The 16,826-nt window shown below is 36.9% G+C and overlaps 1 protein-coding gene across 1 annotated transcript; it reads left to right on the forward strand.

Annotated features, from left to right (window-relative positions):
• The first annotated feature begins 2,405 nt into the window (after nt 1-2,405).
• LOC113905035 (olfactory receptor 502-like) lies at nt 2,406-5,999 on the forward strand. The gene is made up of 2 exons (XM_027562073.1): nt 2,406-2,414; nt 5,055-5,999. The coding sequence occupies exon 2, from the start codon at nt 5,070-5,072 to the stop codon at nt 5,997-5,999; it is 930 nt and encodes a 309-aa protein (XP_027417874.1). The 5' UTR covers nt 2,406-2,414; nt 5,055-5,069.
• Nucleotides 6,000-16,826: the final 10,827 nt, after the last annotated feature.

The following is a 16,826-nucleotide window of genomic DNA, read 5'->3' on the forward strand; positions in this document are numbered from 1 at the left end:
AAAGATTGTCATAGATGTTCATTATCAGTATTATTGTTGGTGCTGATATTCCTCTCTTCTCCTTTCCTGCTTTCTTTTGGGTTGTTTGAATTATAAAAATCTCACTTAAATCTTTCCACTGGTATTTTGGCATATTTCTTGCATTATGCTGCTTAGGAGTTATTCTCAGAATAAGAATATATGTTGCCAAATTCAGTTGTCAAATATATGTAAACTCAATTCAGTTTACTTAGGACCTGAGTCTCCTGCATTGCAGGCAGATTCTTTACCTTCTGAGCCACCAGGGATGCCCCAATAATGTAGTAATTCACACAAAATATGGAGACCCTGCAATCCTATATGCTGATTTTCCTCCTTCCACCTTTATGCTATACTTGTCACACATATGTCTTATGTCTCTATTCATAAAGACCCCACTTAACAATATTACTTTTTTTGTTTTGGTAAGTTTTATGTACTTTAAAGAAATTAAAAAGGAAGAGAGTTCCAGAAAAACATCTATTTCTGCTTTATTGACTATGCCAAAGCCTTTGACTGTGTGGATCACAATAAACTGTGGAAAATTCTGAAAGAGATGGGAATACCAGACCACCTGACCTGCCTCTTGAGAAACCTATATGCAGGTCAGGAAGCAACAGTTAGAACTGGACATAGAACAACAGACTGGTTCCAAATAGGAAAAGGAGTACGTCAAGGCTGTATATTGTCACCCTGCTTATTTAACTTATATGCAGAGTAAATCATGAGAAACACTGGGCTGGAAGAAGCACAAGCTGGAATCAAGATTGCCGGGAGAAATATCAATAACCTCAGATATGCAGATGACACTACCCTTATGGCAGAAAGTGAAGAGGAACTAAAAAGCATCTTGTTGAAAGTGAAAGAGGAGAGTGAAAAAGTTGGCTCAAAACTCAACATTCAGAAAACTAAGATCATGGCATCTGGTCCCACCACTTCATGGGAAGTAGATGGGGAAACAGTGTCAGACTTTATTTTTCTGGGCTCCAAAATCACTGCAGATGGTGACTGCAGCCATGAAATTAAAAGACGCTTACTCCTTGGAAGGAAAGTTATGATTAACCTAGATAGCATATTGAAAAGCAGGGACACTACTCTGCCAACAAAGGTCTGTCTAGTCAAGGCTATGGTTTTTCCTGTGGTCATGTATGGATGTGAGAGTTGAACTGTGAAGAAAGCTGAGCACCGAAGAATTGATGCTTTTGAACTGTGGTATTGGAGAGGACTCTTGAGAGTCCCTTGGACTGCAAGGAGATCCAACCAGTCCCCTTTAAAGGAGATCAGTTCTGGGTGTTCTTTGGAAGGACTGATGCTAAAGCTGAAATTCCAATACTTTGGCCACCTCATGTGAAGAATTGACTCATTGGAAAAGACTCTGATGCTGGGAGGGATTGGGGGCAGGAGGAGAAGGGGACGACAGAGGATGAGATGGCTGGATGGCATCACCGACTCAATGGACATGAGTTTGAGTGAACTCCGGGAGTTGGTGATGGACAGGGAGGCCTGGCGTGCTGCAATTCATGGGGTTGTAAAGAGTCGGACATGACTGAGCAACTGAACTGAACTGAAGAGGAATACAATATTTTTTATATTAAACCAGTGTTTCTCATTTTAGATTCTCTTCATTCATTTTCGAAAATCAGACACTTCCATTCTCTCCTTGAGGTCTTGCTCCTCCTGCTTGTATTACAAAGGTCCTGCTATGGCGACAGTGGCTTGGTTTCCTAGGGATGTATGCAAAGCCCAGAGATTCTCTTTTAGAAATGATCATATAAGGAACTGGAGAAGAATGTCTATGTACTGAATCCTAGCCTCCACTGGTTGGAGTTGCCCCTGGGGCCATAGCTTCTTCCATATCTGGGAGGCACTTGTTTTTGGACTGAGCAGACTTCTCATGCCTTCCTAGAAGGTCTTGGGTTTCAGAGAAGGAATGCAGCAAGCATTAAAGTGAAGCTGTCGTTCACTTTACAGTCAGTAGCACTGAAAGTGGGAAACTATCAATATGAGTCAGAACCATCCAGTACAAGTTGCTTGAGTTCATCAGTTTCAGTTCTCTTATCTGATAAATGAGGATAATAAAAGTACCTACATCATAAAATTGTCAAGAGAATTAAATATGTGAAAACGGTTAAGCACAGTTCTTAGCAAAAGTGAGCCCTGAATGATTGATTGTTCTTACCATTTCATTGATGGCAAATCCCAGTTCCTCAAAAACAAAGCCTAAGAGGCTGATATAGGAGATAACAGATTTAGGATTAGCAAGAGAATTCATTTGGGATTGAATATTAGGGTTGAAAATACCTGTATTGTACTACTATCCATCTACTTAAAAGGTACTACTCAGAAATGGATTGCTTTAAGGTTACTGACAGTGAGAGACTATTTCTTATCTAGAAGTCATCCCTTTACTTTGTAATTCTCTAGAAGACTTTTAAGCTTTTGCTTTTTTACTTTAAGATAATTAATACACATGTTCAATTTTTTTTGTTATTTAAATTCAACTTTCCATCATATTCTACAACATATTATCCCAAAGTAGTTAATAACATGTATTATAAATATCAATATAGATTACTTATCAAAAAACATATATTGAATGGATAAATCTAAAATTACCTTTTTATACCTGAAATTTAGTACTATTTCTTAATTGGAAATATCAAAGAAAATCTGGAACCAGTGTTTATCTCTAAGACAATTTATTGTATTGTACTTTCCAGTAAATTATTAAATGAAGGTTGTAGAAGTATGTATAAATATCTTAATAGAAGCAAAAGAATAAATTGACCACTTGAGAATTGAAAGACTCTTGAAATATTAGTTGCTCTGGTGTGTGAATTGAACTGTTGAGTATTCACTATGGAACATAATGACATTTCAACATTGCTTTTGAATTCACATTTGAATCTCTAGATTCTTCAGAGATTTACCCCCAAAGGCAAACAAAAATTAAAGATAGCTTTATAATCACAATCACCATGATTTGTTACAGAAAGATGAATTCTTATTCCAGGAGGTAAGATTTTAGCTTTTGTTAATGAATCTGTTGTACTGATTTTCATTTACTATTTGAGAACGTTCTACTCCCTAAAATTGTCTCTGAATTCACAAGTTAGAGTTGGGGAACAGGGCAGTTTTAATCAAGCAACTAGTAGATAATGTTAGCTGCAGAGCTATTTCCGCCATCAATTTCATGCGTAGTCAGTTTCAAGCATAGTCCATAACAAGGATCCTTTGTTCCTGATCTATAACAAGGAAACTCATATGGCCATTCAACACTCTCCAAACTCGGCACTCCAACATAATGCTAGTAACTTTACTCTAGAGATGTTTGGGCATTTACTGGTGTTTAAAGATTTCAATTGAAGATTAAAAAATTGAAATATATTATATCTATTTTTGTAAAAAGAATTATTTTGTTTATGGATCTGTTGCTTTAGCTTCAAGAGAATAACACATCACGTAAAGCTCAGGACTTAAGTCAGCAGTTTCAGAAATGAGGACCACTAACTAGGTGATCATTCTTAAGATTTTGAACCGCGTTTTATTCAGTTATAGATTATGTTGAAAATATTTCATTCTGCTGCTGCTGCTAAGTCTCTTCAGTCGTGTCCGACTCTGTGCGACCCCAGAGACGGCAGCCCACCAGGCTCCCCCATCCCTGGGATTCTTGAGGCAAGAACACTGGAGTGGGTTGCCATTTCCTTCTCCAATGCATGAAAGTGAAAAGTGAAAGTGAAGTCGCTCAGTCGTGTCTGACTATTAGCAACACCATGGACTGCAGCCTACTAGGCTCCTCCATCCATGGGATTTTCCAGGCAAGAGTACTGGAGTGGGGTGCCATTGCCTTCTCCAATTTCATTCTATAAATAGTCCAATTAGAAAACACTGTTAAAGTAGGAAGTAATTTGGTTTGTTTGAATAAATGTATTTTAATTATGTACTTATATCAATCATGCTTTTTGCATAGTAATTACATCAATATTTCAAACTACCTAATAATCTTTTTAATTTAAAAAATCCACAACCCTAATTTGAAATTGGTTTCTGTTATACTATCAAGAACATTTTTATTTCTCCTTTACAAAAGTTTTAAGGGATAAATATTATGAAATACATAACTAGAAATACATAACTATGTATAAAAGAGATATACATAACTGCCAGAAGGCTTAAAGGATAGTCTGTTATACACTCATTGCCAGATGTATTGGACTTTGTAGTCAGTATTATATATTGCCTGGTTACTAGAGGAAATGGGTAGTCAGATTTTTTTGGACTTCATATTTTGATTCTATCAATTGCTGTATAATCTTGTACAACTTATATAACCTCCTCAAATTCAGTTTACTCACCTATAAAATAATAAAAATAAATATTTGATGAAAAATAGACTATAAACATCCACTATATATACACTAAATACCAGACTAAATTATAAGCATAGACTATATATACACACACATACTAAATTATAAGCATATAAATATAAAATGCTTAAATTGATGCTTATAATTTAGTAAGCATATAATAAAATTTAGCTATTAATCAAATCTCTATTACAAAACCCTACACATTTCTTTTCTAATTTTTAAATTATACTCATTGATTTTTTTAAAATTTTATTTTATTTTTAAACTTTACATAATTGTATTCGTTTTGCCAAATATCAAAATGAATCCATCACAGGTATACATATGCTCCCCATCCTGAACCCTCCTCCCTCCTCCCTCCCCATCTCATTTGTTATATTTGTTCTATGAGTTTAAATTCACTTTAAGTGCATTTTGGATGCAATATGATACATAAGGTAAAAGATATTATTTCAAGAAAGTTTTCTGGTAATTCTGCTGAAAATAATAGTCTCACAACTGCATGTAAATATGCAGTGATTCTTGAATATCTTTATTTATAATCACATCCTATATCTGTACTAATGAAAATGAAATTATCAAATTTACAATTTCTGTAATAAATTGTTTTATCTAGGTTCATTTTGGTAGCAGCTACCTTATCTCATGGATTCCCTGTGGCAGAGGAATGGTACCTCAATGACAGGATTCATTTTACTGGGTTTAACAAATGATCCAGTGCTTCGAATCATCCTCTTCATAATCATCCTCTTTATCTACCTGGTGACCATATGTGGAAATCTCAGCACAATCATTCTTATCAGAATCTCGTCTCAGCTCCATCATCCTATGTATTTTTTCCTGAGCCACTTGGCCACTGCTGATGTGGGCTATTCATCTTCTGTTACACCCAATATGCTTGTAAACTTCCTGGTGGAGACAAATACTATCTCCTATCCTGGATGTGCCATCCAGCTTGGTTCAGCTGTTTTCTTCGGGTCAACTGAGTGCATCCTTCTGGCTGCCATGGCATATGATCGCTTCATAGCAATCTGCAGCCCACTGCTTTATTCCACCAAAATGTCCACACAAGTCTGTGTCCAGTTACTCATAGTGGCTTACATAGGTGGTTTTTTCAATGCCTCCTCCTTTACTATTTCCTTCTATTTTTTACACTTCTGTGGACCAAATCGAGTCAATCATTTTTTCTGTGATTTTGCTCCTTTGGTGGAACTCTCCTGTTCTGACATCAGTATCCCTGCAGTTGTCCCCTCATTTACGGCTGGCTCCATCATTGTGGTCACAGTGACTGTCATAGCTGTATCCTACATCTACATCCTCATCACCATCCTGAAGATGCACTCCACCGAGGGATGCCACAAAGCCTTCTCCACCTGCACGTCCCACCTCACAGCAGTCACTCTGTTCTATGGGACCATCACGTTCATTTACATGATGCCCAAGTCCAGCTACTCAACTGACCAGAACAAGGTGGTGTCTGTGTTCTACATGGTGGTGATCCCCATGTTGAACCCCCTCATCTATAGCCTCAGGAACAATGAGATTAAGGGGGCTCTGAAGAGAGCTTGGCAGAAAAATACTTTCTTAGTGAAGCCTGTTATTTCATAGGATTTGATACAATAATATACCATATATATAATAATAAGAGGAAATTAAGTGTTTGTGGTTTAAATATACCCATCACATTATCCTGGTTGCTATCTTTTAGTAAAGGCAGGGAGAAGATTTTTAGATACCTAATTATGAGTCAAAGACCCATAGTAAGTTTCCTTTAATAAAATTAAACTTAAAATTAAGAAAAAAATTGGTTCATATAAACATATTTCATCTTTTAAAATCATTTAAAAATGTTATTCATATATTTTTTCCAAAATTGTACTCTACCATAGGATTATTGTATCTCCAAACATTTAAGCCTGTGTGCATTTTCAACTGCAGTCTATTCTGTAATAGGGAGATAACTATAGTTTTGCTTGTGTACATTCTGAAAGGAAATGACAAAGTGGAATCTGAAAGTTTCTGGAGACATTCTTGCAGGAAGCAGAACAGAACATATACCTGTTCTCTCAGGTATATGCTGAGCATGGACTTTAAGATCCATAAATTCTGGCCTATGTTCCTAGTCTCTGGCTCCAGTCACCACCCAGAGAATCCCCAGGGAAGAACAGAAGTCCCTGACTGACTTGTGAATTCTGTCAGGTTCAACAGTGATTTCTCTCTAGGAATTAGTAGGGTCCTACTTGGTGTGCTGTGGTCCACGGGGTTGCAAAGAGTTGGACCCAAATCGGTGACTGAACAACCAAAAAAACTCCTCAGGGACTGAGTGGAACAACCTCTTGGAGTGACTTGTTCATGGTCAGGCTTACATCCTTCTCTCAGGAAGCTGGAAGGAACTGGATTGTTCCCCCTGAATTTGTAACTGTTTCCTGGAGATGCTCAATCAACCTCTCTGTGCTGATGACAACTGAATTTGTTGAGCTTTCCTGTCCCTCTTTAATGTTTCAGGCACAGATTCTATATTTTTGCTCCCAGAGTCATGGGGCATTAATCATCTCCTTCATTCATTTATTCTTTCATACGTTCCAAAAGCATATTGAGTTACTCTTGTATTCCAGAGACAGTCACAGGCCATTGGAAATAGAAGTTACAAGCACCTAATATATTTTCTCTCATAGTATTTATTTCTGGAGAAGGCAATGGCACCCCACTCCAGTACTCTTGCCTGGAAAATCCCATGGATGGAGGAGCCTGGTAGGCCGAAGTCCATGGGGTCACTAAGAGTCGGACACGACTGAGCGACTTCACTTTCACTTTTCACTTTCATGCATTGGAGAAGGAAATGGCAACCCACTCCAGTGTTCTTGCCTGGAGAATCCCAGGGACGGGGGAGCCTGGTGGGCTGCTGTCTCTGGGGTCGCACAGAGTCGGACACGACTGAAGCGACTTAGCAGCAGCAGCAGCAGTATTTATTTCATAGCATAAGCTTAATAATAAAACCAACAAGTTAGTGATTCAGACTATTTGAAGGGGGTAGGGGTATAGAGAAAGAAAAAGCAGACAGAGTAATGAAGCTTAACCTGCCAGCGCAGGAAGTGTCAGTGTTGACCTCATTGGGAAGCTAACATCTGAGCAACATCTGAGGTGAAGACACTCACTGCCTATTGTATAGGATGTTACCTGTGTACATTTGTGCAAGTCTAATATTCCACTCACGTTTACCTTTAGGGTTATGACAGGTTTGGTAATTTGAATCAACTCCATGGTGAGCACAACAAAAACAAACGATAGGATGCTTAAGATAAAATATCACAGAAGAGATTATAGTATAAGGAATTGCTTTACCAGGGACTGTGAGAATCCAGAGAAGTACACCTAACACTCACATATGCTTCAGCAATGAGAGAATTTGACAGGCAAGAAGGAAGTGTTACCATCCCAGGTTTGCATTCAGTGATGTTTGGGGATGGGTGGAACAAATATCAAAGCCTAGGGTACAACTAGATAAGAATTATGGGGATAAGTGTAACATATATCCTCAAGATAAGCAGAAACCCAGTGACCAAGTCTTGCACTTATGTGCAGCCCTGGAGATCTAGAGAGTCTCAAGCCTTCAACTTGGGTATAAGGTTCTGTCAAGCACAGGTGGTACTTCTGAGTGAACTGAACAATCAAATGAATAACTCAAGCCTCAATTATTCCTACTAAATATTAAACAGGATAACCAACACACACTGAAACATTGTGACCAGCACCAAGGAAATAAGGTGTCACACACATCATGGGAGTCAGTGGAAACAGCAGACAACAGAAACAGAATCATGAAGATATATGGGCATCAGTCTCAGGAGGTTGAACTTTTCTAAGAATCTGTCCATTTCCTTTAGTTTGTCCATTTTATTAGCATATAGTTGCTCATAATATTCTCTTATGATCTTTTGTATTTCTTGTTGTCTGTTGTAACCTCTCCTTTTTCATTTCTAATTTTGTTGATTTGATTTTTCTCCCTTTTTTTCTTGCTGAAATAGAAATTATGAACAACCTAATTACAAACACTGAAATCAAAACAGTGATCAAAAATCTCCCAAAAAACAAAAGCCCAGGGCCAGATGGCTTCACAGGGGATCTCTAGCAAACATTTAGCGAAGAGCTAATGCCTGTTTTTCTGAAACTCTCTCAAAAAACTGCAGAGGAAGGAACACTCACAAACTCATTCTACAAGGCCAGAATCACCCTGATACCAAAACCAGGCAAAGACAACATGAAAAAAGAAAATTACAGGTCAATATCCCTGATTAACATAGATGCAGAAATCCTCAACAAAATTCTAGCAAACAGAATTCAACAACACATTAGAAATCTCATACACCATGATTAAGTTTGGTTTATACCAGGGATGCAAGGATTCTTCAATATAAACAAATCAATCAATATGATATACCATATTAACAAATTGAAAGATAAAAACCATATGATCATCTCAATACATGTACAAAAAGGCTTCAACAAAATTCAGCACCCATTTATGATAAAAATGTTTCAAAAAATGGGTATAGAAAGAAGCTACCTCAATATAGTAAAGGCCATACATGAAAAGCCAACAGCAAACATTATTCTCCATGATTAGAAGCTAAAAACATTCCCTCTAAGATCAGGAACAAGACAAGGATGTCCACTCTCACCACTATTATTCAACATAGTTTTGGAAGTCCTAGTTATGGCAATTAGAGAAGAAAAGGAAATAAAAGGAATCCAGATCAGAAAAGAATAAGTAAAACTCTCACTGTGTGCAGATGGCATGATACCATACATAGAAAACCCTAAAGAAACTATCAGAAAATTACTAGAGCTGATCAGTGAGTTCAGCAAAGTTACAGGATGTAAGGTCAATACACAGAAATCACGTGCATTCCTGTATACTAACAATGAAAAATCATAAAGAGAAATTAAGGAATCAATCCCATTTATCATTGTAACAAAAAGATAAAATATCTAGCAATAAACCTACCTAAAGGGACAAAAGACCTGTATATGGAAAATTATGAAACTGGTGAAAGAAATCAAAGATGACATAAACAGATGAGAGATACTTCATGTTCCTGGGTAGGAGGAATCAATATTGTGAAGATGACTATACTACCTGGAGAATCCCAGGGACAGAGGAGCCTGGTGGGCTGCCGTCTATGGGGTCGCCCAGAGTCGGACACGACTGAAGTGACTTAGCGGCAGCAGCAGCAGCAGCAGCAAAATGGAGACAAAACCAATTATTTCTCTAAATACCAGTAACAAGCAATTAGAAACGAAAATTTAAAAAAATTATAACATAAAATAATAAAGTATCTAAGGAGAAAAAAATTCCAGAGAAAGTGAAAGTGAAGCCGCTCAGTCATGTCCGACTCTTTGCGACCCCATGGACTGTAGCCCATCAGGCTCCTCTGTCCATAGAATTCTCCAGGCAAGAGTACTGGAGTGGGTTGCCATTTCTTCCTCCGGGGGGTATTCCTGACCCAGGGATTGAACCCAGGTCTCCCACATTACAGTCAGACACTTTACCGTCTGAGCCACCAGGGAAGGAGAAAAAAATCCCAGAGAAGAGGAAAGGAAAAAAAGCCATAGAATAATTTAAGGATTAAGGGTTGAAATGTCCCAAATCTGGTTTAAAAAAAAAAACTTACCTAAAAATCCCAAAGCATAGTGAATCCCAAAAAAGATACATACATATACATACTCACACACACACTTAGTCTCATAGTTGTGAACATAATAGCAGAGTACTGAAAACCAAAGTGAATCCTGAAAGCAGCAAGAGGAAAACATATGTGATGACATTATATGCAGGGAACTCTGATATAATTGGGCTTTCCTGGTGGTTCAGATGGTAAAGAATCTGTCTGCAATGCAAAGGCCTGGGTTGGATCCCTGGGTTGGGAAGATCCCCTGGAGAAGGGAATGGCGACCCACTCCAGTATTCTTGCCTGGAGAATTCCATGGACTTAGGAACCTGTCAGTCTATAGCCCATGGGGTTGCAAAGAATCAGACCTGACTGAGCAACTAACATTTTCACTTTCTTTCTAATATAATTAATGCCTGATTTCTAATCAGAAAAAAAAAAAAAAAAAAGCCATGGAGGTCAAAATCTATTTGAATGAAATATTCAAAGCTGTAAAAGGGAAAATAAACTTTCAACAAAAAATTTTATAATTATAAAACTACCTTTTAAAAATAAAGAAACAATTAAAATATCTTCAGACAAACCACCCTGGAAAGATATGTTGTCCACAGACCTAAGCCACAATAAAAAGCTAAAGGAAAAATTATAAGCTGGAGGAAAAAATTCTAAGATTTAGTTTTGATGTATATGATGTAGTAAAATACATTAAAAATGAAAGATATGTGTGTATAGTATGTATGTGTGGTTTAAGCTGCTAATTGATCATTCTCTATGCATCAGTAGAAGCACAATGCAAGAATCAAAAAGCACCAAAAATAATACATATTATGATCTGGGTTGAGAAACTTAACAAAGTTGTCAATTCTACTTATATTAATCTCTAACACGCATGCAATCCTAAATAAAATTCCAAATGGATTTTTTTTTTTTTTAGAGAACACAAAAATTAATTCTAAAACTCATATGGAATCAGGGACTTCTGGGTAAAGATGAAATAAATACAAGCATCCAATTTTATAACCCTCTTAAACCCCATTAAAATGACAAAAGGGGAATTTTTAATTTTTTGTTACTTTATTCATTGAAGGATACCTATATATAGCAAAATGCATAAACCTAGGTATATGTTTGGAGAGTTCTGACAAATGTGTACACCCACGTAACCAACACACTAGTCAATATGAAGAACAATGTCATCACACAATAAAGATTCTATATATCCAAACTGTAGGCTTTTTAAAAAAATATTTTCTAAAGTATAATAACCTTCAGTAAAATAAGCAAATCCATTTAAAATGGATGATTTAATAATATTTACCCATTTAATCATTAAACCGCAACCACAGTCAAACAAAAAAGCGTTTCAGTTATCTCTCAATGATTCCTTCTGCCCCACGGCAATGCATTTTCTCTGTACACCTAATGATTTGTTTAGGTGAGACAACTAATTAGAGACAACTAATGATTTGTTTTCTGACAATATAAATCAGTTTCTTTTTTCTGTAAATTTGTAAGATGAGGCGTATATAGTATATACACTATGGATTTCTTATACATATACACTATATTATTTCTTATACAGTATATAGAGATTTCTTTGTCTAATCATAATTATTTTTATAACTTTATAATTATTTTATGATTATTTAATCATAATCATAATTATTTTGATATATACAAATACATTAATAATTTATATATCCACAGTTTTGCTTTTTATTGTAAAGTAGTATTTCATTGTATAGATATACCACTTTTCTAAATCTACTCTCCAGTTGGTGGGAATTGTTTCCAGTTGGGACTACTGTGAATGATGTTGATATGAACATTTGAATCATTTCTGTGTGGACATTATTTTTCATTTATTTTAGGTAAACACTTAAGAGTGGAATTTCTAGGAGATATGCTTTTGCTTTTAGAATTTTCAAACTATTTTCAAAGTGATTGTACTGTTTTATATTCCCATTTGCAATGTTGAGAGTCAAATTGGTTCACAATCTTGCCAACATTTGATATTATTAGTTTTCTCTAAATGGTATCTATTTACGCTTTTAACTTGCATTTTGATATTTCCAACTTATCAATTTTTTGATATGTTTATTGGACTTTTGGTGTCAAGAACTTTTTGCATAACCCTGATCATGAGTAACTCTATGCTTTCTTCTGAAAATCTTACATTTCACATTTTGGTCCATATCCATCTTGACTGTATTTTTGTATAAGGTGAAATTTAGGTTGAGGTTTGTTTGGTTTTGCCTATGAAATTCTAATTATTCCAATTATTGAGACACTATTTATTAAAAAACTATCTTTTCTCCATTGAACTATCTTATCTGCACTGAATTGTAATTTTGTTTGAAGTTAGTTGGCTATACTTGTGTGAACCGGTTTCTGAATTTTCTGTTCTATGCTGTTGATTTTTTTTTTAACACCAAAAATGTTTTGTATTTGGGTATAGCTGATTACTACAAGGTTGTGATAGTTTCAGGTGAACAGTGAAGGGACTCAGCCATACATATACAAGTATCCATTCTCCCCCAAATCCACCTCTTATCCAGGCTGGCACATAACATTGAGCAAAGTTCCATGTGCTATACAATATGTTTTTGTTGGTTGCTACTGCTGCTAAGTTGCTTCAGTTGTGTCCGACTCTGTGCGACCCCATAGACGGCAGCCCACCAGGCTCCCCCATCCCTGGGATTCTCCAGGCAAGAACACTGGAGTGGGTTGCCATTTCCTTCTCCAATGCATGAAAGTGAAAAGTGAAAGTGAAGTAGCTCAGTCGTGTCCGTTGGTTATCCATTTTAAATAAAGCAGTGTATACATTACCTTCTAAAAATCCTTAACTATCCCTCCCCACCCCCACAACCCCACCACCCCACCCCCTGGCAACCATGAGTTTGTTTTCTCAGTCTGTGAATCTCTGTTGTGTAAGTTCATTTGTATCATTTCCTTTTAAAAGTCTTTTTCATTTGCAAATGATTGTAGAGAATTCAAAAAATTAATTTTTAAATACTGACTATAATTATATTTAATAAATTTACTTCATACAAGGTCAATATTTAAAAAATCAACTGTATACTGACACTAAGCAACTGAAAATTAAAAATAAATTGTAAGGAGTTTCCTTATGCTTCAGTGGTTAGGGCTCAGTGCTTTCACTGCCATGGCCCAGGTTCAAATCCTGGTCAGGGAACTAAGATCCCTGCAAGCCACAGGGAGAGGCCAAAAAATAATAAATAAAATTTTAAATTATTATCATTTATAATAGCACCAAATATTAAAATGTCACTTCTCCCTAAAATGAACTATAAATTCAATGCAATAGCAATAAAAATTTTACTGGGTTTTGTGTGTGTAAGTTGATAAACATTTAAAAATTTCTATGGAAAATAAATGAACTTGGAGTACCTAAAACAAATTTTGAAGAGGAAAACGATTTTCAGTCAGTTCAGTTCAGTTCATTCATCCAGTTGTGTCCGACTCTTTGCGACTCCCTGAATTGCAGCATGCCAGGCCTCCCAGTCCATCACCAACTCCCGGAGTTCACCCAGACTCATGTCCATCGAGTCGGTGATGCCATCCAGCCATCTCATCCTCTGTCGTCCCCTTCTCCTCCTGCCCCCAATCCCTCCCAGCATCAGAGTCTTTTCCAGTGAGTCAACGCTCCGCATGAGGTGGCCAAAGTACTGGAGTTTCAGCTTTAGCATCATTCCTTCCAAAGAAATCCCAGGGCTGATCTTCAGAATGGACTGGTTGGATCTCCTTGCAGTCCAAGGGACTCTCAAGAGTCTTCTCCAACACCACACTTCAAAAGCATCAATTCTTCAGTGCTCAGCCTTCTTCACAGTCCAACTCTCACATCCATACATGACCAAAGGCAAAACCATAGCCTTGACTAGACAGACCTTTGTTGACAAAGTAATGTCTCTGCTTTTGAATATGCTATCTAGGTTGGTCATAACTTTCCTTCCAAGGAGTAAGCGTCTTTTAATTTCATGGCTGCAGTCACCATCTGTAGTGATTTTGGAGCCCAGAAAAACAAAATCTGATACTGTTTCCACTGTTTCTCCATCTATTTCCCATGAAGTGGTGGGACCGGATGCCATGATCTTCGTTTTCTGAATGTTGAGCTTTAAGCCAACTTTTTCACTCTCCACTTTCACTTTCATCAAGAGGCTTTTTAGTTCCTCTTCACTTTCTGCCATAAGGGTGGTGTCATCTGCATATCTGAGGTTATTGGTATTTCTCCTGGCAATCATGATTCCAGCTTGTGTTTCTTCCAGCCCAGCATTTCTCATGATGTACTCTGCATATAAGTTAAATAAACAGGGTGACAATATACAGCCTTGACGAACTCCTTTTCCTATTTGGAACCAGTCTGTTGTTCCATGTCCAGTTCTAACTGTTGCTTCCTGACTTGCATACAAATTTCTCAAGAGGCAGGTCAGGTGGTCTGGTATTCCCATCTCTTGAAGAATTTTCCACTATTTATTGTGATTCACACAGTCAAAGGCTTTGGCATAGTCAATAAAGCAGAAATAGATGTTTTTCTGGAACTCTCTTGCTTTTTCCATGATCCAGCGGATGTTGGCAATTTGATCTCTGGTTCCTCTGCCTTTTCTAAAACCAGCTTGAACGTCAGGAAGTTAACGGTTCACATATTGCTGAAGCCTGGCTTGGAGAATTGTGAGCATTATTTTACTAGCGTGTGAGATGAGTGCAATTGTGCAGTAGTTTGAGCATTCTTTGGCATTGCCTTTCTTTGGGATTGGAATGAAATCTGACCTTTTCCAGTCCTGTGGCCACTGCTGAGTTTCCAAATTTGCTGGCATATTGAGAAATGCAAATTAAAATAAAAGACTTAAGGCTACACACATATTAGAATAGCTTTTCTTTTCAACTGAGTATACCAAGTGCTGAAAAGGACTCAGAGCAAACAGAACTTGATACAATGCTGGAAGGAATGCAAAAATGGTACAGCCATTCTGAAAAAAATGTTTTGCAGTTTCTTATAAATATGCGCTAACCATAACACCAAGCAGTTACAACCCTAAGTATTTATGCAACAGAAATGAAAATGCATTTCCAAACAAAGACTCATATAAGAGATATTTATAGAAATTTTATTCATAACTGTCAAAACCTAGAAAATCCTCAAATGTGCATTATTGAATGAATAGGTAAATAAATGGTAGTACACTAATACAATGACTATTAGAGAGGATTAGAACACAATCCAGACACTCTAAAACCTGTCCTTCACAATATCCACAACATCATTCGAAATGGCTGTCACATAATAAAACAAACAAAACTATAGAAATATGGCCCAAACTCAAAATAAAGGTTTGGAAACTAATCTCAAGGAAAGGCTGAAAACAAAATTATAGCTTGCATTTCAGGAAACTTGAAAAGAAACTGTAATTGTTTCAAGTATAAGAATTGAAAGAGCATAAAGAAACTAAAAACAAAACTGACCCAGAGTAAAATAAATCTATAATTTCATCCATTGAAAAGATTAATAAAATTGAAAACACATAGGAATAATAAAGGAAAAGGCAAAAATATTAATTAACCAAATAAGACACACAAAAGAGGGCATAACTACTCTGTAGATATTAAGGTAGTTAAAATACATAGTATGAACAATTTTATATCAGTAAATGATAAGAAATGAGTATTTTCCAGAAAAACAAAACTTTCTGGGATTGAAAAACAAAAAAAATCCATCAATCTTCAGGCTGAGAGGAGAGACACAGAATAACCTACCAACAAAGTTAGCAGAAAATGTTTCTCCCAACTTTATGCAGCAACTATAAAAATACCAAAATGATCTAATTTTTCAGTGACTATTGCTTTCTTAGTATGGTGTACCCAAGCCTGAAATGTTATTTCTATTACTCGAAATACCCAACTACTAAATTGTTATCATTATGTGACAGCATCCAGTCCCTCCTCCAGTAACAGCAAACTCTCAGAACTGAATCCAGAACCTCTTGCTCTTCTTCAATATACTTAAAGAAGCCAAACCCTTCAAAGCTCCTGTACCTTCTCTCGATTGTTGAGAGATATGTGACACTTCTCTGCAGAGCCCTCCCTCGCTACACTGACCCAACAATCTTGATTTTGTTGGACTATAGGTTATTTCTGGTGGCCTTTGGCTGATTAACCTTTGACAACATAGTAGTACATATTTTTATTTTAGTGGTGGAATAGAGCTGCAAATTAATGAGATTTCAAGTATGAATATGATTAAAGTTTTCCTAAGTAAAGTGTGGATAAACAAAAGTTATTGAAGTCAAAAAAGTAAAGGAAATTTGAGGTTAAGTGGTCAGTTGAGCTAGTTTAATGGTTAGAAGTTGCCTTCGCTCATGACAAAGACAGAAATGGAGAGGAAAATGGTCACGCAGGTGATAAAGTCTTCGAGGATGGAGGAGCAGCATGGAAGTACCATAGCTGGAAAGTCATGAATCTCAAAGGAGGAAGCATCTGGGACTGAGGATGTGTGTGCTGTCTGTGTTCCTCGGTCATGCCCGCTCTTTGAGAAACCATGGACCATAGCCCTCCAGGCTCCTCTGTCCATGGGGATTCTCCAGACAAGAATACTGGAGTGGGTTGCCATGCTCTCCTCCAGGGAATCTTCCCAATTCAAGGATCAAACCAGAGTCTCCTCCACTGCAGGTGGATTCTTTACTGTCTGAGCCTCCAGGGAAGCCCAACACAATAATTTGCAAAAGGTAACAGGCTCCTCCCGACTTGAGTG

This window comes from Bos indicus x Bos taurus, chromosome 15 (genome assembly GCF_003369695.1).
Source record: "Bos indicus x Bos taurus breed Angus x Brahman F1 hybrid chromosome 15, Bos_hybrid_MaternalHap_v2.0, whole genome shotgun sequence".
NCBI classification, from domain to species: Eukaryota; Metazoa; Chordata; class Mammalia; order Artiodactyla; family Bovidae; genus Bos; species Bos indicus x Bos taurus.

Bases quoted from the DNA above. Each gene is read 5' to 3' on its own strand.
- LOC113905035 (XM_027562073.1), top strand. From the start codon at position 5,070: ATGACAGGATTCATTTTACTGGGTTTAACAAATGATCCAGTGCTTCGA.